The sequence below is a fragment of the Stegastes partitus genome, unplaced genomic scaffold (assembly GCF_000690725.1).
Source record: "Stegastes partitus isolate 25-593 unplaced genomic scaffold, Stegastes_partitus-1.0.2 Scaffold51, whole genome shotgun sequence".
Classification (NCBI taxonomy): domain Eukaryota; kingdom Metazoa; phylum Chordata; class Actinopteri; family Pomacentridae; genus Stegastes; species Stegastes partitus.
The window spans coordinates 621518-646518 of NW_007577782.1; the positions used below are offsets into that span (position 1 = coordinate 621518).

Sequence of the window (25001 nt, forward strand, 5' to 3'; positions counted from 1 at the left end):
GATTGTGTTGGTTACAAATATCTTTCTGTGGTTCAAGGAGCTTTGGATTTTGAGCACATAGAGGAGCAGGCGGAGGGGATATTTGGTGGAAGGTAATTACAGTTTAAACACAAAAAGAATCCAAAGCACAACAAGAGGATGTGGTTTTATTTGAGTATGTGTTCCGTGTCTGTGTGCGTGCATAGTGAAGAGAACACCCCACTGGACCTGGATGATCACGGTGGCCGAACCTTCTTGAGGGTCCTGCTTCATTTGACCATGCATGATTATCCTCCTTTGGTGTCCAGAGCCCTGCACCTGCTCTTCAGGCACTTTAGCCAAAGGCAGGAGGTTCTGCAGGCATTTAAACAGGTATCCCAACACGCCTAAAAAGTAAAGCAATTGAAACAACCATTACTGTTGGTGGACTTTTATTTTCTTTGTACCTGCATCACATCAACATAAGCTCTGCTATTATTCACACTTTTCTCAAATAGATGGGAAACATTGAAATATCAGTATTTGTTATGTAAATGATAAGAAACAGAGGCACTGCTCGGAGTGTCAGTGTTACATACTCTACATACATGCAGAAATAAATGCATTTCCAATAACATTATGTGGAATCTGCATAATTTTTGTGCTCCAGTTTGCCTGTTGTTGCCCCATATTGCAACAACTTTTTGTGTTTCCAGGTCCAGTTGCTAGTCACGAGCCAAGATGTGGAAAATTACAAGCAAATAAAGTCAGATTTGGACCAGCTGCGCTCTATTGTAGAGAAGTCTGAGCTCTGGGTGTACAAAAGGCAGGGGCCAGATGAGGGCATGGATGCAGGAGAGGGGCTCTCCACTGAGCCAGAACATAAAAAGGTGCCGTATGTTGTACATCAAAGGAACCAAACTCATAACACTGAAAAGCCAGCCACCGCCAATGATCTTGACCACAGTAAAGTCATGTTTTCTAACACTTTGTTATGCTGTCTTCTGCAGGGGGAATCTGGGGGCACAGATAAACCAAAGAAAGCAGAAAGCACAAGCAGTTACAACTACAGGGTGGTAAAGGAGGTAACAATCTCTTTAACTGCGCTAAAGTGCAGTTTTCATCTATTATCTGTGTAGTTTGCAGATGTTGTTACCCTTGAAGCTTGTTTTCCACATTTGTTGTCTTTCCGAATGTTCTCTCGCAGATCCTGCTGCGTCTCAGCAGGCTGTGTGTCCAAGAAGGTCTGTCAGGTAGAAAAAGCAAGAAACAGCAGCAGAGGCTTCTGAGGAACATGGGCGCTCATGCTGTGGTTCTTGAGCTTCTACAGATCCCCTATGAAAAGGTACTTTCATTAAATGTTCATGTGTTTTTTTGTGTGTACAAGTGAACAAACCTTCACCTGAGTCATTTTCCCCTCCAGGGAGAAGATTTACGCATGCAGGATATCATGAAGCTTGCCCATCAGTTTCTACAGAATTTCTGTGCAGGAAACCAGCAGAACCAAGCATTGCTCCACAAGCACATCAATCTTTTCCTCAACCCAGGGGTGACGTGTCCCTCCTGACCACACACTGCTTGATACCCACAGTATTATTATGAATATTCACTGATTTTGACTTTAAACAACAACGTTCTGCTCTGCTTCTCCTGTCTTTGTTTTCTCTTTTGTTTAGATCTTAGAAGCCATCACCATGCAGCATATCTTCATGAACAACTTCCAGCTGTGCAGTGAGATCAACGAGCGTGTGGTTCAGCATTTTGTCCACTGCATCGAAACACACGGCCGCAATGTCCAGTACCTCAAGTTCCTGCAGACTATCGTCAAAGCAGAGAACAAGTTCATTAAAAAGTGTCAAGACATCGTGATGGCAGAGGTTGTGCCTTGTTTATACACTGTTCATTTCCAGCTGTGTTTCAGTTATGTCACAGTCTCCGTATGATCTAATGTGATTACGTGTGTTCGTTTCGCCCTACAGCTGGTGAATGCTGGCGAAGATGTTTTGGTCTTCTATAATGACCGCGCCTCCTTCCAGACGCTGGTCCAGATGATGCGATCAGAGCGGGATCGCATGGATGAGAACAGTCCTCTGATGTACCACATACACCTGGTGGAGCTCCTGGCGGTTTGCACTGAAGGCAAGAATGTCTACACAGAGATAAAGTGTAACTCCCTGTTACCACTGGATGACATAGTGCGGGTGGTGACCCATGAAGACTGCATCCCTGAGGTGAGATAAGGCTCAAACGGTGACACACGGAGGGTTTGACCACAATAAAAAACACTGAGCTATTTATGAAGCAAACTTGGTCTGTGCTTTGTAGATACAGAGGCTGTGATTTCAGTGTGTCAAGTATTGGCCATATACAGACAGGACTCTGACATGTTAAGCAATGAGTTTCATTGTAGACAAATAATACAGTCAATTTGATGTTGGTTTAAGGTTTTAAAAAAAAAAATAAATGAATAAATTAAAATGCTACACCAAATTCACAGTATTAATCATCAATTTGTATCGCAGCCATTATAGATGAATTTATTTCTTTTATTGGAAATCAACAAAACAGAAATGAGAATTTACATGTTAGAGGTAGGGCTGCAAGGTGGCTCTGTGGTTAGCATCATTGCCTCGCAGCAAGAAGGTTGCAGGTTCGCATCCCGGTGAGGACACCCGAGATCTTTCTGCATGGAGTTCACATGTTCTCCCCATGCAGCGTGGGTTAAGCAGTGTATAGATAATGGATGGATGGATGTTAGAGGTATTCTTTGGTGCTGTATGTAGGTGTATTTAAAGTTTTATTTACAGTGTTCTACTATAAAATCCATTATAAAGAGTCTAATGCATCAATGTTTAATTAATTAGGTGCTTCATATTTGATCTCGTCACTGATATTTGCCTGCAGTTGTGCTTTTACATTAACTATAATCATGATCCTCCAGGTGAAGATCGCCTACATCAACTTTCTCAACCACTGCTATGTGGATACTGAGGTAGAAATGAAGGAGATCTACACCTCCAACCACATGTGGAAACTCTTTGAGAACTTCCTAGTTGACATTTGCAGAGTAAGGAACAACATACTTACTTTTACCCAGGCACTGAGAGCTATTTAAAACAACTAAGAGCCTTTTTGTTATTCCTGTTGCGTTCAGGTGTGCAACAACACAAGTGACCGTAAGCATGCAGATACCATTCTGGAGCGTTATGTGACAGAGACGGTCATGAGCATTGTCACCACCTTCTTCAGCTCACCTTTCTCTGACCAGAGCACGAGCCTGCAGGTAACCACATTTTATTAACAACTGCAGTATGAGACTTCACAAGAAGCAGTAGCTTTAAAAGTGTTTAATGTTATTGTGTGTCATCCCAGTTTTAACTGGTTGAGATCCAATGGTTTCTCTCACCTAAAATCGATTTAAATATCAGCTAACCTCCCGCCTATTAATCTACAGTTTGTGTCATCCAATAGATTGCTGTCAGAGGGAATGTAAGTACAGATCGAAAATACAAAAGCTGCCCCTTGTAATTTCAAACAAATAGCATGCCTCTCAAGAGAAATTTCCCATCCAAAACCCTGACTTTTAGATTAGAACCACCAGTTCACAGTGCTTTCCTAATAAGTGGTAAAATCAGTGCTTCCTCAGAGTTTCTGAGAATTGTCTTGGCTGATTAACTTCACTGCGAGTGGTTACCGAGAAGGAATGTTCCCCTTCGCCTCCCATTGGTATGTGTTCATCAGAGAACTGTTAGTCACGGTCCTGTGGGGATAATCAGACAAAATTAAGACCAGTTAGTCTTAGCTGTGATTGTTGACATTCTGTTGTCCTGATTTATCATTTCCCTTGTTATTACATAAAATATTTCCTTTTCATTTTAAAGCAAACTTTGAACATTTCATAGAAATAGCCTCTTGTTCTCACAAAATATTTTCAATGCACTTAGTCATTTTGTTGCCTTTGTTGTCTTTTGTTCAAGTAATAATACCTTTTCAGCTATGATGCATCTAATAAGAACATTTCTGAACTATCTTCTCATGTTTTTTACAAACGTATTATACAATCGACTTAGAATATTAAGGTTTCTGTTGTAGAGTAGGTGATACTGACATGTTGCTAGGAATGATACTTGGCTCTGAAATGTGTAGTGCTGTGTTGGGAAGTAATGTGCATTATCCACCTTGATTATTTTCCATGCATGTTTTATTTATTCACTGCTTGTATCCTCTGCTGCAGGCTTCTCTGTTGGGGAAAATATTTCAGGTATTTGTTGCAATTTAATTCCACAAGGAAAAACATAGTTGGGTGTAATACATTTCTGTTGGATGTAGAAGAGAATTCTTTACCTTGTTATTTGCAGTATGTATGTGTGAACATTTTGTCAAGTAAGTGCAATATAACAGCTTTTCACTGGGTGAGAGTTGTGCAAATGTCTGCTCAGGGATTGATGGGTCTTCAAGAAAGGTAACAAACCACCTCTGAGTCAGCATGCTGGTCTCACTACAGGCTCTGTCACGGCTACAGCACTAGGTGACAAATTGTGTGTGCGATATTCAATCGCAACAGCCATGGTCCAGATCATTAGTGCTATAGATGACAGATGGGTTTTTTTTCATGTTGTCGAGGGTCTTTTTTCTCTCTCTCAAGACTGGAGAAGTTACATCAAACTGGGTAAAATAATAATGTACAGCTTGTCGTTCTTTTCTCTTATCCCGTATCTTCCTCTTAGACCAGGCAGCCCGTCTTTGTGCAGCTGCTGCAGGCAGTTTTCAGGGTTTACCACTGCAACTGGTTGATCCCAGTCCAGAAGGGTTCAGTTGAGAGTTGCATCAAAGTGCTCTCTGATGTTGGTAAGACTCTCCTTTATGGCTTTGTACTTTTAAAAATCAGTCAGTCATGTTCATTCATATTAGTTTGTCCTTTCACTGCTTACGCTTCTTTTCTGTGTCTTTGTGCACCCACCAGCTAAAGGCCGAGCAATAGCCATACCTGTGGACCTAGACAACCAGGTGAACAACCTGTTTGTGAAATCCAATAACATTGTACAGAAGACAGCCATGAGCTGGAGACTTTCTGCTCGCAACGCTGCACGCAGAGACTCTGTGGTGACTGCATCACGTGACTATAGGAACATCATCGAGAGGCTGCAGGTATAGTTGTGTGTGTGCGTGTACATGTGTGTGTGTGTGTGTGTGTGTGTGTGTGTGCATGTTTGCGTTTTTTCATGCCAGTTTATTCATACAAACAATAACTGTTTCTTTGTAAAAATAGGACATTGTGTCAGCTCTCGAGGACCGTCTGCGTCCGCTGGTCCAGGCTGAGTTGTCAGTACTCGTTGATGTGCTGCATCGACCCGAGCTGCTCTTCCCTGAAAACACAGACTCCCGAAAAAAGTGTGAAAGCGGAGGTTTTATATGCAAGTAAGCAATGCAAGTATCTCTGTAACTTACAATTCAACATTTAAAGACATTAAGGAATGAGACTTATGTACAAATATGTATGTGCAGGCTGATCAAACATACCAAGCAGCTGCTGGAGGAAAATGAGGAGAGACTGTGCATTAAAGTGCTACAAACTCTTCGGGAGATGATGACTAAGGACAGAGGCTATGGAGAGAAGGTAAAAGATGCTGCCAAGCACATGTATTTCCATTTGTAAGATGAGGTACTTCACTGTGACTGTGCCTTTACAGTTAAAAGCAGAAGTTGAAATACTCTTATAAAGACCATGTATATCATGGCAGTCTTGAGTTTACAATAAATCCTAAAACTCGACATTTTGTATGATAAATAATAAATTCAGCTCTTTCATAAATTAATATAGATCACCTGGGTCAAAAACAGACATACAGCAGTTCATATATGTCCGTTGGCCATTTGCACCCCAACTAGGTGCTTTTGGCAGCTGTCCAGAAACTTCTGGTTGTATCTTTGACCACTCCTCTTGACAGAATTGATGCAGTTCAAGAAAATTTGATGGCTTTCTGACACAGACTTGTTTCTATATCACAGTCCACAGGTTCTTATAAGGGTTTAAGTCAGGACTTTGGAAAGGCCAGTCTAAAACCTTAATTCTAGCCTGATGTTGGCTATTTCTTTACCATTTTTGGTGTGTTTGAGGTCATTGTCTTGTCGAAACACCCAACTGCATCCAAGACCCAATCTTCTGGCTGATGATTTTAGGCTTTCCTGAAGCATGTGGAGGGAATCCTCCTTCCTCATTATTCAGTTTACTTTGTGCAAAGCAGAACAGCCTTCATAGCATAATACTGCCACCACCATGCTCAACCCTTAGGCTTGGTGTTTTTGGTGTTAGAGGCCTCAACTTCTCTCCTCCAAACATGTTTCTGTGCTGTATGTATATTTTTGACCCAGCAAACTTTGTCATATATAAGACCTGTAATAAATTTATGAAAGAATCAAAATGCATGATTGTTTTTTGTGACAAAGACTTTTCAATCATTCGTCATAGAAAATTAAGAGATATAGGAGTCATCGGACTTAATGGACCACAAACATCGTCTTTACAAGTGTATTTAAGCTTTTGTTCATAACTGTATATACTTTACATTGTGTATATTGTATAAATACATTTTTAGAATATATTATATTGATAGTTTCTCACTGTATTTTCTCACTGTTGCAACTTGTACTGGTGAAAATGTTAACGTTTCAGGAAGTTAGAGAAACGCTGTTTAACTTTACATTTTATTGCAGTTTGTATATTTTAAGTATTTTTTTCAATCTCAAGGTTTTGTAGATTTTCGTCACCTAGAAGATCAGTCTTCAGTACTTTAATTGAATTGGAGACACAAAACTAACCAAAAGTTGCCAAGTCGTAACGCAAGTCCTCACACAAAGACAGCAATATGACATGATGTACAATATGGTTTAATTTATGACAACTATTTAGTGTAATTAAATTATATCTCCATGTGCAGTTAGTTTTATGTGTTGTTACATCACTGGACACACGTGCTGCATCAGACAAACACTAACTGCCAAGTACTGTTGTTTACTTATTCTCACTGTCACATTCACCTGTACATTCAGTGAGACACTACTAGTCACTTCCTACAAACTCTTCAGTCACATTCACCACTGTTTGAGACTGCACTACTTCCGCTCACTTTGGCTAATGTTCATTCACAAATCTTCTGTGCTGCTGTGGTTAAGTATTTCACCAGTCTTAACTCACTTAACTAACATGTCATGCTGTATCATTGACCTCTGTTTTAACTTCCTCCTTCCTGCGTTGTTGTCTAACCCCTTAAACCTCTGTTCTCTTTCAGCTCAGGGTCTTTGATGATGAGATGGATATGCCTAAGGTTGTTTCTCTTTTTCTTCTACTCATGCCTTTGTTTCCCTGAGCTCCTGTCTGTTACATCTGCGTAACAATGTTAGTAGTGCTGTAACTGTAGTGTAGCAGCTGCTGTGGCTCTGTTCTAGTTAGCGGGGGCTTCAGGCACAGCTGGTAACAAGCAGTGGCAGACTAATTCTGTCATAAACACCTGCTGCATTGTCTGCCATAAAACCATGTGCAGGTTAACTGAAAACGGTGAGATAGAGAGGAGTTGGGAGATGTGTGCTGTGGCTGACTGCACGTTGCTCAACAGAGTTGTGTTATTCTGAGTTCCAAGGTGAGTCACTTGCCGGCTGGGCCAGCTGCCAGCACTGTGTTTGTATCTGCTCACTGTCCCCACGTTTACTGTAATTGCCCAACTTTCTGCCAAAATGCTCAATCAAGTCAGGTCAAGGTCATTGTGGGACACATTTAGTGTGTTTTTTTTGTTTGTTTTTTTTAATAACATGGAGTCCTGATCAGCAGTTTTTTGACATGATGAATTGATGAATGTCATGAAGACAGATGTGAAATGAGAGGTGGGTACAGATCAAATATAATGAAAGTAAAATAAAATAAGCAAAAATACAAACAGAATAAAAGAAGGTTAGCAACGTAATTTGTAGAGCACTACAGTAGGTATCAGTTAGTGGCCACATAGATAAACAAAAATAGCTGGATGCAAGAGGATAAAGGAGCGCACATAACGCATGAACTCACACTTTCCACCTTTAAAATGACAGTAAACTCGTAACAGTATGAAGGTTGATATTTTGCCGCAATACTCTCCCTGTTTGGTTTTTGAAATAGAAGAGTGACGGCAATGCAGTACTTAAAGCCACATCACCTGTTTCCCTCCTTTTCTTCTTTTCACGCAGGTGTTTTATTCTGCGTTCAGCTCTTTCTAGGGTGTTTCCCCTGCAACTCCTTCCCGCTCCAATAGGGGACACTGTGGCTGTGTGCATGTGTGCGCATTAATGAATGTGTGGGGCTGAGAGGGGCTGTGGCAGTCATTGAGGCTGTGTCCTAGTTTTCGTTGCCTGCGAGCTGCACGATTCCTGGGTTCCTGCCAACTCTGGGCTGAGGTTACATAAGAACCAGGCTTTTTTTTTCCTGGAACTCAGCCCCGCCGCTGATGTGTGACCTTCAGCAGTAATTGCCAATAAAAGTGTGGAGGAGCTGTTTACCCACATTGCTGTTGTCTGTGTGTGTGTGTGTGTGTGTGTGTGTGTGTGCGTGTGTGTGTGCGTGTGTGTGCGTGTGTGTGTGCACCTGTGTGTATATAAATGCAAGTTTTGAACTAGGGGCGGAGGGTTGCATGAGTCTCTCTCATAAACTGTTGTATCTTTGTCTACACATGAAAAGCAGTTCTGATGTAAGACCGACAGTTAAAGGGAAACCTGTATTTCTCTTCCCATCTGCCAATCTTCATATTTCTTCTCACCTCTTTTCCCCTTTTGGCCCCCTTAAATCACTGTGACACAATTCTTCAACTGCTCAAAAGACTCCTCACTTCCACTCACACACACTTTCTCACATGGATGCAAACACACACCCACTCCGTGTAAGCTTAATGAAGTTGGCTGTGAATGTTTGCGTAGGTGTGATATAAAAGTGCATAGTTGTCTCTTGTCTCTTGTGTTGATCTTTGAGCAAAGCAGAATGGCATGGTAAATGATCAGAGAGGAAAAAGGATGAATATGTGCGCTTGTTTAACAGGAAACATGGCTTAAATGGGTCACACTAAGTCGGTGCTCTGCACAGTATCGTCAACGTATTTGTTGAAATGGAGAAATAGAAATGGAGATAGCGTGAGATATTTTTTTGACCTCCCTGGTGTGTGTGCCTACCACCCCATTGCTAAATGTCAGGGAGGTGATTATCAGCTAAATTCCTTGCTCTTTGACTGTCAGACTTATGTAAGAGCCAGAGGAGTTCAGGATACACAGTGTTGGGCTTTTTACTCTCAGGCCGCCCTCTTCACCTGGCCTTGTGTGTGTGTGTGTGTGTCTGTGCGGGTGTGTGGGTGCGTGCGTGTGCATGTGCGGGCACGTGTGTGTGTGTGTGTGTGTGTGAGAGGTCTAGTCAAAGCAGTTATGCAAGTCCTCCATGTTGAAAGTAAGACATGTTTCATTCCTTTCAGCTCCCTGTTTCTTCCTATGACAAACCTGTCAGTGGATTGACATAGACATCTTTTTGACTTATAGGTTTTAAAATAGCACTGCTTTTTCCTCCTCTCAACACATTTTCTCCCACTCTCACAGCGGTACTTTGCCCTCTCCAACCAAGACAGAAATCCATTTTACAGCTCTGCTATAGAAGTAGGTCAGCTACAATGAAAATGACAGAGCACGGTCTTTTAATTTAGTCTGCATCTCTGTCTGCACATAACAAGCAGCCGAGTGGTAAACCCCAGTTTTCATGTCATTCACCACTGGTTTAAATATGACTCAGCCTCAGCCTGCGAAGGCATGTTTATTTATGCACTTTCAGAGAAGACAGAAAGTAGAATGAACTTATTGTACATGTGTGTGCGTACATTTATTTCCTGCTGAACTGAAAGGTGTGAGCGCGATCAGGGGTTTGCCCTGGGGAGATTCCAGCTTTGTGGAATACACTGTAGTTGGGGCGGATGTGGCAGCTGAAAAGGGTTACTCTGTGGTGTCTGTGGCGAGGCTGGGGGCTGATTAGCTGCGACATATCTACTCTGATCAGCATATTGCGTTGTGGTTTGATGTGGTGACAGTGAGGTAGTGTCCACAGACTTGTGAAAGGTGCTGATCCTCTGGTGTGTGAGCACTGAGTGTGAAGCCCCTGAATCTGCAGCTGAACCCTGCCCTACTATGGTGTCGGCAGCTAGTATCAAATCAGCTGTTGTGTTTGTCAAAAGCCAGTTTTAGGTGTTGACACAGGAAGTCCAAGCTAAAGTCAAATACAAGATACCAACTTTTTGTCATTAGGAAACGCAGTGGAAATATTAGAAATCAGAAGTAAGAGCTAATAAGCATCAGTAGTCATTTTTTAAAAACCCTGCAAAACAAGATTTTTTTGCAACCTAATAATATAGCTTTTAAATACAGTGTGCTGAAATGCCAACATTTGCATTTTGTGTATTCCGAAGCATTTTTCTGAGTCTACTCTGTGTTTCCCTTTTGTCTTTCATACTGCGTCTGTCTGTCACTTTCACTGTCTCATTCTGTTTTTGCACCCCCTCCCACACATGGTACAATGAACAAAACCTGTCTCTCTGTTACCTGTCACGAAAGATTCGTTGTCACTGGGTATTACAAGGCAGAAATCTCATGCTTCTGATTATTAAAAAAAAAAAAATGAAATCAATCTCATTGTCACAAGGGTGAAAACAGTCCTGTTTTATTACCTCTTGGGACATTGCAAGAACAGATTCAACATGGCTGTCCTTTGTCTGGGCTGATCCAGTGTTAACTTTGTTACATTCACATATATTCACAGTGTACTTTTACACAGTGTACTTTGATGAAAGTACACCGTAAATACCCCTCATACAGCACGGCTAGATGAGGGATATTCACAGTGTACTTTTAGCGTTTAAGCATCCGTGCGTTCTTTTTTTTTTTTCGTTTGACTCTAATTTCAGTAAATTTAGGTCTTCTTCCATGACTTTTCGGGCCCACCTGCAAGTGACTTGTTTGAGTAGTACCTTGAATGAAGTGTTTCAAGATCTACAGATCAGTGACAGACTAATAGAGAAAGCATAACAACATAAAAACATAATGAACTCAGATGTTTCCTTATATATTATTTAAAAACAATATGCACCAATGTTACGGTCTTTATAGTCATCAGATAGCCCAAATGAACACCTTGTGGAGGATCTTTTTTAAGATGTTTTGAGCAAGAGCATGACATGCAGTAAAAGGTGCTGGCCAGCCTGGAATTGAACCGAGGACTCACTGCTTAAAGACGTTTGCGCCCTTTGCTCTCTAAATATTATCAGGTTTTCCCTGCGGTAGAGCTCCATTGTGGTTATCATGTTTTTCCCTATGATTTGTCACCAATCTGTAGGTCATGGAGCAACTTAGCAAGCATGCTTGTCAGTTCCGTGAGTGTTTTAGCTGAGGTGGAACATGTGCTTCTTCTTAGGTTTCTAATCTGTTCAACAGCCCCTCCAACTTCCCAATCGTATATTTTAAATTGTTTAAGTTTAGGGAAGTGGCCAAGGTAAATCTGAGTTATCGGTGTTCAAAAAAAAGAACTTGTAAGCTTTTTCTGTGTGTTTTATACATTGGACTTTGCCTGACAGGGAGGCTTTCTCAGCTGTCTAAGTGTGTAAAAATAGTCGTAGTTTGCTTGTTATTCTCTCTCACTCTGTCTCTGTCTTTCACGAGTTTCGTCGTTGTTGCCCTCTGTGTTTTTGGTGACAGATGGCCACTGTAAGCAGCTCTGTGTCACTGGTTTAGTGGCCTGGTTCCTTTTGGAGTGATTATGTAACTATAACCCCGTCGCCCCTTGCTTCTCTCTTTTCCCCTCTCCTGCCCCTCCTAATGTGTCCTTTTACATAACAATATATGTGGAGCAGCGCCTCTTACTTGTTTCATTTTGTCTTGGTGAGCACACAGTGTACATGCAGGTGCTGGAGTCCTGATACTGCAAAATGGTGCCTCATCTGAATTCCCACTGTTTATGTGAACCAAAAAGGAAAATAGAAAGTGAAAATGTGAAAACAATAGATTTCCATATTCGATGCTAAATTTTATTATTGTGCTTTATGTTTTTTTTTTTTTTAACCTTGCTGACAACATGGCTCATACTGAGAACGTCTCACCGTGTGTTTACTCATTCCTAACTTAGACTGACAGTTGCAGTGTGATTTCAGTTTTTGTATTTTCTGAAATATTACAAGAAGAGTTTGAGATTTGGGGGAATTTTCTAGTTCTTGTCCTCAGAGCATCATTGTGAGGAAGCCATCGTGGTATCTACAAACTCACTGTGCCTGGCATGGAAATAATATATGGATGTGTTCAGAGTTTTTAATTCTATCTTAGATTTACTGCTGAGTGCTCATATCAGCATTAAACCAGTTGCTGCTTGCTCTTGTCATTTGTGAGAAAAGAGAAGACATTTAAAAATCCTTTTAGTTGGTGATTTTAGTGTAAGTGATTGACAGCAACATCTACAAATCTCATTTTGTGAAGTTTGTTTGAAACTAATATGAAGCTTGAGCTTTCTGAGTGAATCAGATCAAACTAACATCTTTCAAAGTTTGTCTTTTTGGTATAAAAATCCACCTTTTCACCACAGCTATGAGAGAACACACAATCTGTGGATGCACAGTGGAAATCTGAACAAAAAAGCAACTATCTCCTGACTTGGTTAACTCTTAATGTCAAAAGTGCATCAGGAAGGACTCTTTAATGGTATATATGAAGGGCATGAACATTTAAAAAATTAATAATTTAAAGTGTTGTATGTTGCTGTGAATGTATTCTTTAAATAGTGAGTGTGACAAATGCTGAAAGGTGGATTTTTTTTTTTTTGACAGAGCAAGGCTAAAGTGCTGCTGTAGGTTCCTATTTATCATACAGTACCATCAGTAAGAGAATGGTATCTGTCTTCTAACGCTCAGCTTGAAAAGTGAATAAACATAAATCCCAAAATGTTAAACCTTTAAAAAGAACTTGAAAATTGAAATATTCGAACACTTACAGATTTTCGTTCTTGTGACTCGATGATTCAGTACACTGAATTTGAAATCAAACAATGTTAACTGCTTAAAAGTGTCAAGTCTCGGCCTTTATTTGTTTGGTTTACATCCACACTGAAAGAGCTGTGTGAGGGGAAATAGCCACTTTAGCACAATGTGCCCAAATTGCAAGGGTTCAAAAGTAATCAAACAAGTAAATGTTTCTTATGCAGCTCTGTGTTATGTCAGTGTCAGTTCACGTGCAAAAAAAACCTCACACGAGAGTTGACATTTAGACTGAGGTTGAGCTGGTTGTTTGCATGAGGACTCAAAAGGTGACCATGAAAGAGAACATAATAGTACGACTCAAAAGAAGGAGCAAAAATCTATCCGAGAGATGTCAGAGCTTGTTGGTTTGGTAAAACTAACAATTTGGTTTATTATAAAGAAATCAAAGAAAGAGGAAAAAAAAAAAAAAACCTGGTATACTTGGAGCACAAGTCTTGTGGATTAGAAGGCTGTTTGTATGGTGAAGAAAATAACCTTTATGGTTCCACAGCAAGTCAAAAATGTACAACGTAGGCGATTGTGCTTCCAGGTTAACAAACGAGAGAAGACTTTGTGACATAATTCACTACAACAGGTGCCTGTTAAGCCTGAAAAACAGCCTAGCTACAGTTCAAGAAAACCTATGACTTGAGCATGTGAAACTGACATTTGATTTTATAGCTCATGGGAGCAGCAGAATGAATGAAGGTTCAACAGAATACATCAGAACCTGTTGGACATTTCTTCATTCAGCAGGACAACAATCCTATCATACAGCCAACAGCAACCAAAGAGCTTTTCAAGTTGAAGAGATGAAGTATCCTATAATGGCTGGATCTCAGTGGTACTGAACATGTGTTTTACTTTCTAAAGACCGAACTAACGGCAGAAATACCCCATAAGAAGCAAGAGTTGAAGGTGGCTGCAGTGAGGACTTGATTTCTTGCAGTTAGTGACTGCAAAGGATGTCCAACAAAATATCAAATATGATGACTTTGAGCCATATGTGTTAAAAGGGTTACAAGTCCCGATAGTTTCTTTTCTATATTAATGTACCTATTCAATCTTTTGTGTAGTATCCATTGTTTTATTTCAAACTAGGTGCTCTGAACGCAATATGTGTAACTGCCTATACTTGGGCTGGATGAACTGTAAGAAAAACATAAAACAATATGTTAATGTAATTGTGAAAATAACTGAAGCCCAATCACACTGCACATGTCCCTCAATGTTTTATTCAATAGTCAACACTGTACACATCTCCTGCCTCAGTTCTCTAAACACTCTGCAGCCATATTGTTTCCCCGGTTTCTGACCAAGCTATAAAAGCATGGCAGCTCGCACTGTGCAGACCTTTGCATGGCCACTTGAACCAGCTGAATAGGAACATGATGTGGTTATTAACCTGACAATTGCCTCCTCTCTGCTGCATGAATACTAACCCTGTGTTTGTATCTATTGGACCACTGTGCTTGCACTGCACACTGCACCCAGCAACTGGATCAGAATCAGCCTGAGAAGTTGTTGGAGGACCAGAAGAGGGTAGGTACTAATGTCAGCATGGCGGCTTAACTAAAAACCCCAACACTGTATAGATTCATGGTGAGATTTCAAGTTTTTAATGTACAATGATAATACATCCTGAATGAAAAATTACCTTTTCGTGACCCAACCACACTCGCTTTTTGTGCTTCAAGTAACATCGAACTAATCAGTCACAGCTTTTGTTTAACTGCAGAAGGGGAACGCATCAAATTTCCCTTTGCCTTCTCTCTCTGATTGTGTTAATGATAAAGCAATGACTTTGCAGGGCCTAGATGTGCGGGATAAAGTGGCTGACTCAAAAAAAATGACGTTTCAGAGCAGCAGTATTGATTGGAATTTGTCAATATATAATTATCACCCCCGAGAGAAGAACATTGTTTTGCAAGCAGGTTTCTCCGTCAAATGTATACAAACAAGATGTCATTGTCACTGGTTTCCTGGGAGCATACATAATCACTACCATTACCACGTAATCAGTGATGCATATTTTAAGACTCCCCAACCTTTTCTTATGGCAGATTTGTTAAAGTTTCAAACATTCTAAAGAAACTTCTGCCTGTATTGTCATCCAAAATGATCAAGTTGTGAAGTACCATCATGGTTTCTGCAGCTCCTTAGTTCAAGTTTGTATGAACAGTTTAGATGACGTCCTGAAGAGTTCTGCTCATGACTCAGGACTTCACAAAAAGGGATTCTCCAATGAAAACAGGGAATAATGCTCCGACTACAACTGATTGTGCTGTGCTGTTACGCACAATGCATATAGCTGATTAATTTCCTGTCAATAAAAGAGGACAGTGAAGAGTGTTCTTCACACCTCCTACATAAACTAATCCAGACCTCTAAAAAATAACTATGGCAGCGGAGCTTACATAATGCTGCTGTCGTCTATCAAGGACCACCCACAGCTGACAATGATTTGCACATAATCACACAAACACAGGGAAAAAAAAAAACAAAAAAAAAAACCTTGTCTTTCATATCCTTCACTTCATCCCATGGGAGGTCTGTCAGGTAGCTATGGACTGTGGTTACCATAACAACAGCAAAGTCGTGCTTCTGACTGCTCAACGGTGGATGAGTCACAGTGTGGGAGGGCTGGCCCCAGGTCTGTCTAAGTGAAAACCAGGACCTCACATTGTCACTACGCAGGGTCATTGTTGCTATGATAACCATAACAGCGTCAGTCGCGTGGGTGGCAAATGGCATAAACTTTGATGCACCTGAAAGTTGTTTTTTTTTTTTTGTTGTTTTTTTGCACTTTTTAAATTTACCATGTGGAATTAAAAGTCGATATGTCGTCGCCCCAGAGCTATCGATTACAGAGGGCGGTCGCGCAGGCAGGCAGGCTGTAATTTTTCTGAGTCGGGCTGTTTTTGATGTCTTACATAGAGCTGAAATGCACAGTATATATATCACTGATGATGCATGTTGTCCTTGTTACACAACCTCTTCCCTCTCTCCCCCCCGTCACTGACATCACATCATTGCATCCTTTCTTTTCCTTTCGTAGGGCGAGGCACTGAGGCAGATTCTGGTGAACCGTTACTATGGCAACTTCCATCGGAGTGGTGGGCGGAGGGAAAGCCTGACGTCATTTAGCAATGGCCCCCTCAGTCCGGTAGGACCAGGCAAAAACCCATCAGGTGGGACGCTGCTGTTGCTCATCTCTGACACCAAACACAGAAGTTTGCTGTTAATTCTTCTCAGCAGGAAGTGTTGTTTAGTTGGCGCACACAAGGCCATGAGAACACTGATTTCGACATCTCATACTGAGCTGATGTCTGTTGAGCATTAACCAAAGGGCTTTGCCAGTGAGGAGGGGGATTTAACTGCCAGTTATGACTACAGCTACTTCAAGGGAGCAAAGTCTAGATAGACCTTTCCCGTTTGTTTAGCCAAAATCTTTCTGCCCCTGAAGTCATAGTAAGGCAAGGTTCTCTCAGTTGTGTTATATAAGGATGAGGCTGTATCTGTCTGTCCCTGAGCACATTATCAGCTCCAGAGCTGTGCTACGAGTTGCCCTTTGAACACGCAGAGCACAACATTCTTATCTCTACCTGATAACGTTGTCATTGTCTTACTATCTGCAGTCAAAATACTGAAGCAATGCATCTGTGTTCAGTTTGTCTCCTTGTATTTGAGCCTCTGGTTGATATGTAACACATGTGATATAAGTAATTTTATCAGCACAAAGTTTTATGAGGACATCCAGAATTGGTGCCAAAAGTTTGTGCTGTGAGTCTGTATTGAGTGCTACTACACTGACCTAATAACCAGAGAGGCTTGTGTGTGCTGTGGCCAGCAATGGTGATACTTGGGTGTGACATGATTAATACATGCAGTATATATAATATATAATAATCATATATGTGTATTACAGCTGCAATGAACAGCTCAGATGTTTGGATCAATAGCATTTTAAGTTCAAACACAGGGAAAAACCACTCTGGTTCCCAGTTCACCATCTTCCCCATGTGCACCAAGATGCTGGCAAACTTCCAGACCACAGGAAGTAGACCCCTCCTCTCCATGATCCACTTTTCACTGTTGCTAAGTGACAGGCTGCTACTTCCTGTGAAAACAGCCTTTGCACCTGTTGCAGAAACAAGAGCCAGGCTTAGAATTCCATATGTAGCCTGAAGTTGAGGCCTCAGGGGGGAAATGTGCAGGCAACAGCATGTACAGTGAATTATACAACTGTACAGTTGCACAGAACAGTTGGTTAATACAGGATTAGCAACACAGCAGTTTGGGTTTAGGTTTTGTTGAAGTAAATCAGTGAGGATTATGTTTTATTCTAATAATAAATGTGTGACATGTCAAAAGAAATGATATTTTTAAGGATATGAGCTAAGAAAGTAATAGGGAGTTTAGAGATGACATAAACAATTTCATGTTTATTACTATTATGGATGCATACTAGTGAATTTTTGCTCATATTTCACAACATATATTTGCTGATGCCTTTGTATGCACTTATTTTTTCCACCTAATTGCAGAGAGCATAAAATCTCTCTTGTAGTGAAATGAATATATTATATTAGCTATTCTTGTCATGATAGCTCACTGTCAAGTGCTTTTTAAATGCACACATTCGCAAGGCAAATTAAAAAAACAACGTGAACTTCCATGTAAAACGTCATGACAGGCATCATCTCTCTGTCCACATTTGATTTGGGAAGATGTTTCATTTTACAGTGATGATGACGATGCTGGTATTATTCTGATCATGTCATCCTTAATTATTATAGGTATATTACATAAAAAATAAATATGAATAGATATTATCTGCATATATAAATATGCAGATAAGCTGAATTTCTTAACTTTTGCCACTACAATATTAGTGAAGACAAGAATGATTTTTTTTCCTCTGTAGGTCTGTCTTGTTAACTCATGTAATCCTAGGATATCAGGTAGTTGGGTAATTTTTTGTTAATTCACTTTGTTTCTTATGCACAGATCACTTAATAAGCTTAAAATTTATATTAATTTGCCAATTAAACATGATTTAAAATGGAAATTGAGACACTGAAAAGTCTTAAATTTACATCCCTATACCTGATTTGAACTGTTGCTTTTTGTCTGTGGTGCAGCGTTAGGGGGGCCTGGAGGTCTGAGTCGTGGGGAAATGAGCCTGGCAGAGGTACAGTGTCACCTGGACAAAGAGGGAGCCTCTGACCTGGTTATCGACCTCATCATGAACACCACTAGTGACCGAGTCTTCCAAGAAAGCATCCTTTTGGCTATTGCACTGCTGGAAGGTGGAAACACCACCATCCAGGTCAGTCAACCACAAACATCTGACTCACAAGTATGGATTGTAGAAACAGAGGGAACATTTTCGCCTCCTGCATCTTTTGACTAATGCAACATGTTTGAATCTTTTAGCTAAGCTGTCGTATGGTAAAAATTATGCGCCGTCCTATCACTCTAGATGATCTGCTGCGATACAGTCAGTGAAATGAACACACTGTGGTATAGATGGATGTTTCCATTACTAGACAATCTACACTATGTGGGTCAGTGGGCCACCGTAGCTGCACATGTACATTATCAAAGCGGCTTCTCTCCACATCTTGTAACTATATTATATACTGTATTTATTAACTATATCATTTAACCAAAAGACCAGACTAGCTGTTAATAATGTCAGTAGTTTGTAGATAAGCACATTTTCTAATGTTCTTATTTTTTGTTACTTTGAACACTCTAAGGTGCACCCTTAAGCAGCGTGAATGAATGTTTTTCCCATATTTGGTTCTGCTTGAGCTGCTCTAACCTCTTTCTCTCCGTCTGCATGTCTTTTTCATGTTTCTGTCTGTTGCTCTGTCTGTCGAGCTCCCCGTCTTTTCATTTGTCTGTCCGTCTGCGTGTTGTTGTGTAAGCATGAGGCTTGCATAATCAGATTAGAGCGAGGAAGCCACTGTGGCGGAGATAATGCTTTGGCTTCCCACGGCTGCTGCAGAGCTACGTCACGTGATCAGCCCGTGTTACATAAGGCCTGTGTGAATGAACAATGAGGAATGTCTCAGCCTTCAAAACATTCCAGCCTCGCTCCCTCGCGTTCTCTTGCCGGCCCAAACTGGGTCATGCTGGGCCTCCGGAACTGGGGCAGTGGGGAGAGAGGGCGGAGGTACAAGGAAACACAGAGGGGATTGAAGGAAAACTGGAGCTCCTCTAACCCTTGCATTCTTGAGTTGGTTCTGGAAAGGGAGATTTCTTTGCAGGGAAAAAAAATTTAAAAATTCTGCCGTGCTAGAAATGCACCATATAGCGCAAATATTTGTGTTCTTTGAGTGCAAGTGAAGCCAGAGTTGACAGGAAGACAAGAAAGGATCTTTTGACTGATAGCTTGAATCTTGAATTTATAAACCAAACATACCTTTTCCACAAACAAAATGGGCAAGATTTACTGCATTTGCTTTCTTCTCTCTTGAGGAAAACACACCAAGAATAACTCAGGTTGTTTTTTTGTCAGTGCCTTCATTTGACACGCCAAAGCTTTGCACCTGTTGGGTTTTGGATATCTCGTTCTCACGTAACACAGTTAACTATTTACTCATGGCCCACATATTGCAAAAAAACAAACCGTGCAGAGTAACCCGGCTGCATGCAAATTCACTCCCTTACGCACACGTATTCTGTTTTTGCTGTCATGTTAAGCTGATTGCACAAACTTCCTTGGGAGATTTGATGTTTTGTATTCGGTGTATTTTGCACTTGTTGGCTTCTCTCCGCTCTTACGTATTTCTGTAACATGTCAGCTTCTGTGCAACAGCTACGAGATATCTCAGACGGCTGTAAATTGTGCTGTGACATGTCGACTTGTGACATTTCACTTGTCAGCAGTCTGCTGTCTAACCACATGGCATGCTGTACGGTTTTCCTCCGAAGTACTTGATTTGCAGGTGCGTTAAACCAGTGTTAAGATAGCAAGTATTGACTAGACTTCTCCTTCAACTTGGAAAGATTATGACACAGGTGGCTCATTTGGGGAAAGAATGGAGAGACGAATGAAGAGGAAAAGGTCTCGGAATAAAGGAGAGCAGAGCTGCGATTCCATTTGGTTTGCATGTGGTGCTGCCTGACATGAGAGGGAGGGTGAGAGGAAAAGGGAGCACGAGTATAAATAGCTGTTACATAACATCCCTTTGTTGATGCCAAGTGGCGGAACGGAAGGAGAGAAGGGAAAGCGCTATGACCTTGTTTTTCAGTATTGTCCGCCCCCACCTTGTCCTGCTCCTCTCCGTCTCATTCCACTCAGGGTTTGTCTCCATAGATACAGACAGGCTCTGTGTTTACCCAACACTACAGGGGTCCCTGAGATGCTCGTCCCTTTCTTCAGTCCTTTCGTCCGTCCTCCTCTGTTACTACCACTCCATTCTCTCCTTGCCTTGACCACCATGTGTTACTTCATCTGCAACGTCATCTCTCCATCACGCCACTCTTGTCCTTGGTCCTCAAGCGCTATCAAAACACAGATGGTGTCTTGACACAGCAGCAAAGATTTCGTGTGTAAGGACAGGCATCGAAACACCACGGAGGCAGCTACGTGGCTAGACATGAAAGTTTAGGTTGTCACTTTTGATTCATTATCACATACATTTCTGAAGAAACTGTAAATGAAAGTTTTGCAAGGGTGCCTGTTTCCACTGTGGAGTCCTATCTGTCTGCACAGGCATTGTCTTTTTCAGTGAGTCACTCAATACCCTGAAACTCAGTTCAGTTCTAAGGAACTGGAATAAAAAAAGAGTCCCTCTCAGTCTGCTTTTGCTTCAGGTGAAAGCTTTCACTGCAGGGTAAAATAATTAACACTCTGAAATGCCAAATACATCACCCCCAGCTGCTGCCAATCAAACAGACTTGCCCCTGCCACAGTGAAATATAATATCTCAACGTTCCCTGATCCATAACGTGATATATCGCTGCCAGTCTGAGTCAGAGACTGAAGACAGCATCTCTAACCTGGGATATCCTCGAGATGAGCATTGCGGCATTAATAAAATGATAGGCAGTGGAAAATGAATGTGATTGCATAAGAATAAAGTTGGCAGTGGCAGAGTTTTGGAGTGAATACTGTATTGCGGAGCATGTGTGATATGTGGGTGTGTCCTCTCAAAATTGGCATGTGCCTATGCCGGAGACAGCTGACCTAGTTTTGTGAGTGTAAAAGTCAGTGGGCGTATTAGCGTATGCGCTCTCCAGCCTGTGTGTGCTTGTACTGTACAAGTGTGCGTGTGTGTGTGTGTGTCTGTGCGGGTTATGTAATGGTAAAGGGTGAGGGAGTGCTCTCCTCTGTGTTTGCTCTGCTCTAATCGATGTGTGCTATCCTGGCCTGGTGCCTCATGCCTCACCCTCTGCACCCTCCCTCCCTCCCTCCCTCCTTCCTTGCAGGCCCACGCTTGAGCTGGCTGATGGAGGACGGAGTTATATGAGCAAAGACAGAGGCATGACCATTACTGTCTGCAACCCCACCCCTCCTCACCCTCACCTCCTCAGCCGTGCTTTGAGTTGTGAGCTGCGAGTGGGCTACCAGCGGTGCAGTTGATCCCCCTCTCTCCGCTCTCCACTCTTTCATCAAGCTGTTTATTGCGTGATGGCCTTGCTTGGCAGCCCCCCTCCTCCCCTCCCCTCCTTCCTCCCCTCCCTTCGTCTCGCCTCCCCTCGTCTCCCCTCCCCATGCTGCTATCTCCTTGTCCCTGAGTGTTGGCAGAGTGCGTACGTGCAGGAGGGCTGCTGCTCAGTGGTGGAGGGCCTGGGTGGGGCGCGAGGCTCTGGAATCTGCTTTGGGGCACAGCACACAATTATGTCATTGTTTCTTTGGAGGAAACTTGGATGTGAAACTGCGTTAGCTCCACTTTGTGTCACATTCATAACCGGCGTAGACTCTCTCGTTTGGCTGCTTTACTGCTTTGCCGCTGGTTTTAATTCAGAATGAAAAAAGATTTCCGAATGTGTTTAACATTAAATTCCAATACATGTTAACCTCCTATTACAGACACTTAAAAAAAATAAATAAATAAAAAAAAAAAGCCCTGAGACTAGGAGGAACAAGAATGTTTTTTTCCCCCCATTTTTCTTAACATTTTCCTTGTGACTGTCATTGATTTGATTTCTCCAGTAGCCCAGTTTTACATCTAACCTGGAAAGACAGATGGTTACATAACAAACTGGCCTAGATACTGTCTGATAACATTCTCTCCCTCCCTATCTCTCGCTCTCGTTTCCCCTCTCTCAGTCATCTGTTTTCTCTCCTTTTTTTCTCCCCTATTCTCTCTTTGGTGTCTTTTGCCTCTAGCTTTTCTTCCCCCCCCCCTCCCCCTTTGCCACCATCTACGTTTCTGTATCTGTGTAAGTAGGCCAGGCTTCTCCCTCTCGTGTCATTTTTCACCCTGTTAGTGTGGCAACGCTGCTCCGGCTGGTTCGAGCCTCTCCATAGGCTGCAGCTTTAACAGCACTTACATAATCAAAACAACAGCCCTGTGGGTTGGGACACGGTGTATACATTGCGCTCGCAGGCTTGAAAGTGTTCTAATTCTGCGTGACCCCATTCCACAGCGATAACTGCAGCGTTTAAACCCTCAGAACGCAGTAAATCCAGACTTGCCTCTCTACAGTTATATAAGGTTTTGTGAAGGTCCTGTCGAGACCGGTTTTCTCAGATCAGGTGATGATTTGTTTTCCACTGTTCACGGAAACAGTTTCTGCTGACTAAAACACGCATGTGATCATTTATATTAGGACAGAAACAAATTCTGTTGTCATTATTGATTAATCTGTTTTCTCTTGGTTTATCTATGTCCTTATTTAAACTTTTGAAACATTGCAAAGCAGCATCTATAGATTGCCAAAACCCAAACATATTCCATTTTGAAGTGTTACAAACTTCTTATTCTCTGTCTACCAACTAGCTGATGCTAGTTGATATGTAACATATTAGACTGAAAGTGACAGACGATGCAGTCGTGATGCTTTTATCAGAAAATGCAATCAGTAATATGATGTTGCTGTTCTTGTCCTGTGTGTCCAGCGTTCATTCTTTTGCCGTCTGACAGAAGACAAGAAATCAGAAAAGTTCTTCCGGGTCTTTTACGATCGTATGAAGTCGGCCCAGCTAGAGATCAAAGCCACTGTGACAGTAAATACCAGTGACCTGGGAAACAGGAAGAGAGACGATGAAAGCCAGGACAAAGAAGTCCCTGTTCGCAAAAAAGGTCTGATAGCATCTGTTACAATTAAATGTATGAACTGAAGATGCTCAGTTTGTGAACTACAGATTCCAGATTTGTGTCTGAATCCAGAATAGAAAAAAGATTTATGAGTTAGTAGTTCTATAGGTTAAAGTTTTGCCTGCATCCTTAGTCCCTTTTTTGTGCCTCTGTCTGTGCAGCAAGAGACTCAGCAGTGGTTATGACTGAGGACGTGAAAGAGCAACTATTAGAAGCCTCATCTGCCACCAAGAAGGCCTTCAACTCTTACCGGCGTGAAGCTGACCCTGAAGACCACTTCAGCTCAGCAGATGGGCAGCCCAGCACTGGGGACAAGAACCAGGATGAAGGAGAGATGAGCTTTGTGATTGTTATCATGCAGCCGATCCTTCGCTTTCTCCAGCTGCTTTGTGAGAACCACAATCGTGACCTACAGGTGGGACTGACTGAGCATTAGACGCTAGTTTTACAGATGTCTTTGCATCTGTTTACTTCTCCACTGCACATTTTATTACCAATGCCAAATGATTGTCATTTGTGTAGGCCTGACTTACAGTAGAATAGAATAGAATAGAATAGAATAGAATAGAATAGAATAGAATAGAAGTACTTTATTGATCCCCAAGGGGAAATTCTGTTCTTACATTAGCAAACAGAAACACTAAAGTGACCGTCAAAATGTACTAAAGTGAAAAATGCTCTGTAAAGTGTCAAATGTTAAATATAAAAATATTAAATTACAGTCCTAGAAAGAGCAGTGCAACATGTGCAATTAGTGCAATGAGTGTGATGGCAGCAGAAAAACATAGCTGCAAAAACAAAACGGATGCTACAAAGCAGAAAGTGCTGAGAGCTCTCTGCTAGCCAGAGGTGAGGTGTTAAACACAGTTATTGCAGTGTCTTCTTTAGAATAAGGAAATGGAGTCATTGCATGCTATCTTTATTTAACAGGATATAAAAGCTGCAAAGTCCTTGCTTCATTTTTTACCACTTGCACTCATTGAGCCTTGTGCTTTTTTTCTCTCTGCCCTGTTTTTCCACAGAGCTTGTAAAGGGCAGATTTCTGTTACTTAACGTGTAAGCATTAGGATCAGTTCCAGAAAGAAAACAGCTGTATAACCTTATTGCATTCTGAGCATTACGAAGACCTAAAAGTGATGCCTGCAGCTGTTTATCTTAAAAATGAGAATTTCCTCAATATTTCTTTTAAATTATATTTTATTTCACATTATGCTGTGTCTGCTGACAAACTCATGTTGTAATGGAGCTGACGGTCCCTTCTTGCTATGTCTGTGGGCTCTTTTAAAAATATGAACATGTTAGGAACAAAGCTGATTCTGTTGATTCCAGTAAATGTAAAAACACCAGACCTACTCATATGTTATAGGCTACTATTAAAGAACCAATTTATAAAAAAAAAAAAAAAAAGATGAATCGTTTAACTGCTCTTTTATCTCTGCTGAAGTTTTGTCAAAGACAAAGTGGATTATCTTCATTCATGTTTAACAGAAGTAATTGTGCGTTGCACCTAAAGTTTACACCTCAACCATATGCAAAGATTTTTACTTGAACTGTTCTTGTAATGTTTTGTCTTTAAATTTGGTCTTGATTTCTAACTTATGTTTCTAACTTACTTATATCCACTGCAGTTAATACAGACATATCACAGTCATTCATCAGTCCAACCATTGTCACTGCTTCTGCTGCCTCGTACCTGCCAACCACAATCTGTTTC

The 25001-nt window shown here is 41.4% G+C and overlaps 1 protein-coding gene across 2 annotated transcripts in view; it reads left to right on the forward strand.

Annotated features, from left to right (window-relative positions):
• LOC103376586 (inositol 1,4,5-trisphosphate receptor type 1) overlaps positions 1-25001 on the forward strand; it is a 73762-nt gene that overhangs the window by 28406 nt on the left and 20355 nt on the right. Inside the window, exons 25-44 of one of the 2 annotated variants that reach the window (XM_008307004.1) lie at positions 38-92; positions 186-351; positions 675-848; positions 969-1043; positions 1166-1303; positions 1382-1507; positions 1635-1835; positions 1938-2189; positions 2900-3025; positions 3113-3241; positions 4686-4806; positions 4922-5106; positions 5228-5376; positions 5464-5575; positions 7248-7283; positions 14502-14549; positions 16066-16198; positions 18152-18339; positions 23089-23272; positions 23449-23702. In XM_008307004.1, coding sequence (XP_008305226.1) covers positions 38-92; positions 186-351; positions 675-848; positions 969-1043; positions 1166-1303; positions 1382-1507; positions 1635-1835; positions 1938-2189; positions 2900-3025; positions 3113-3241; positions 4686-4806; positions 4922-5106; positions 5228-5376; positions 5464-5575; positions 7248-7283; positions 14502-14549; positions 16066-16198; positions 18152-18339; positions 23089-23272; positions 23449-23702 — 2852 coding nt within the window. The remainder of the gene's footprint in view (positions 1-37; positions 93-185; positions 352-674; positions 849-968; positions 1044-1165; positions 1304-1381; positions 1508-1634; positions 1836-1937; positions 2190-2899; positions 3026-3112; positions 3242-4685; positions 4807-4921; positions 5107-5227; positions 5377-5463; positions 5576-7247; positions 7284-14501; positions 14550-16065; positions 16199-18151; positions 18340-23088; positions 23273-23448; positions 23703-25001) is intronic. The other variant, XM_008307003.1, reaches the window with a different exon arrangement.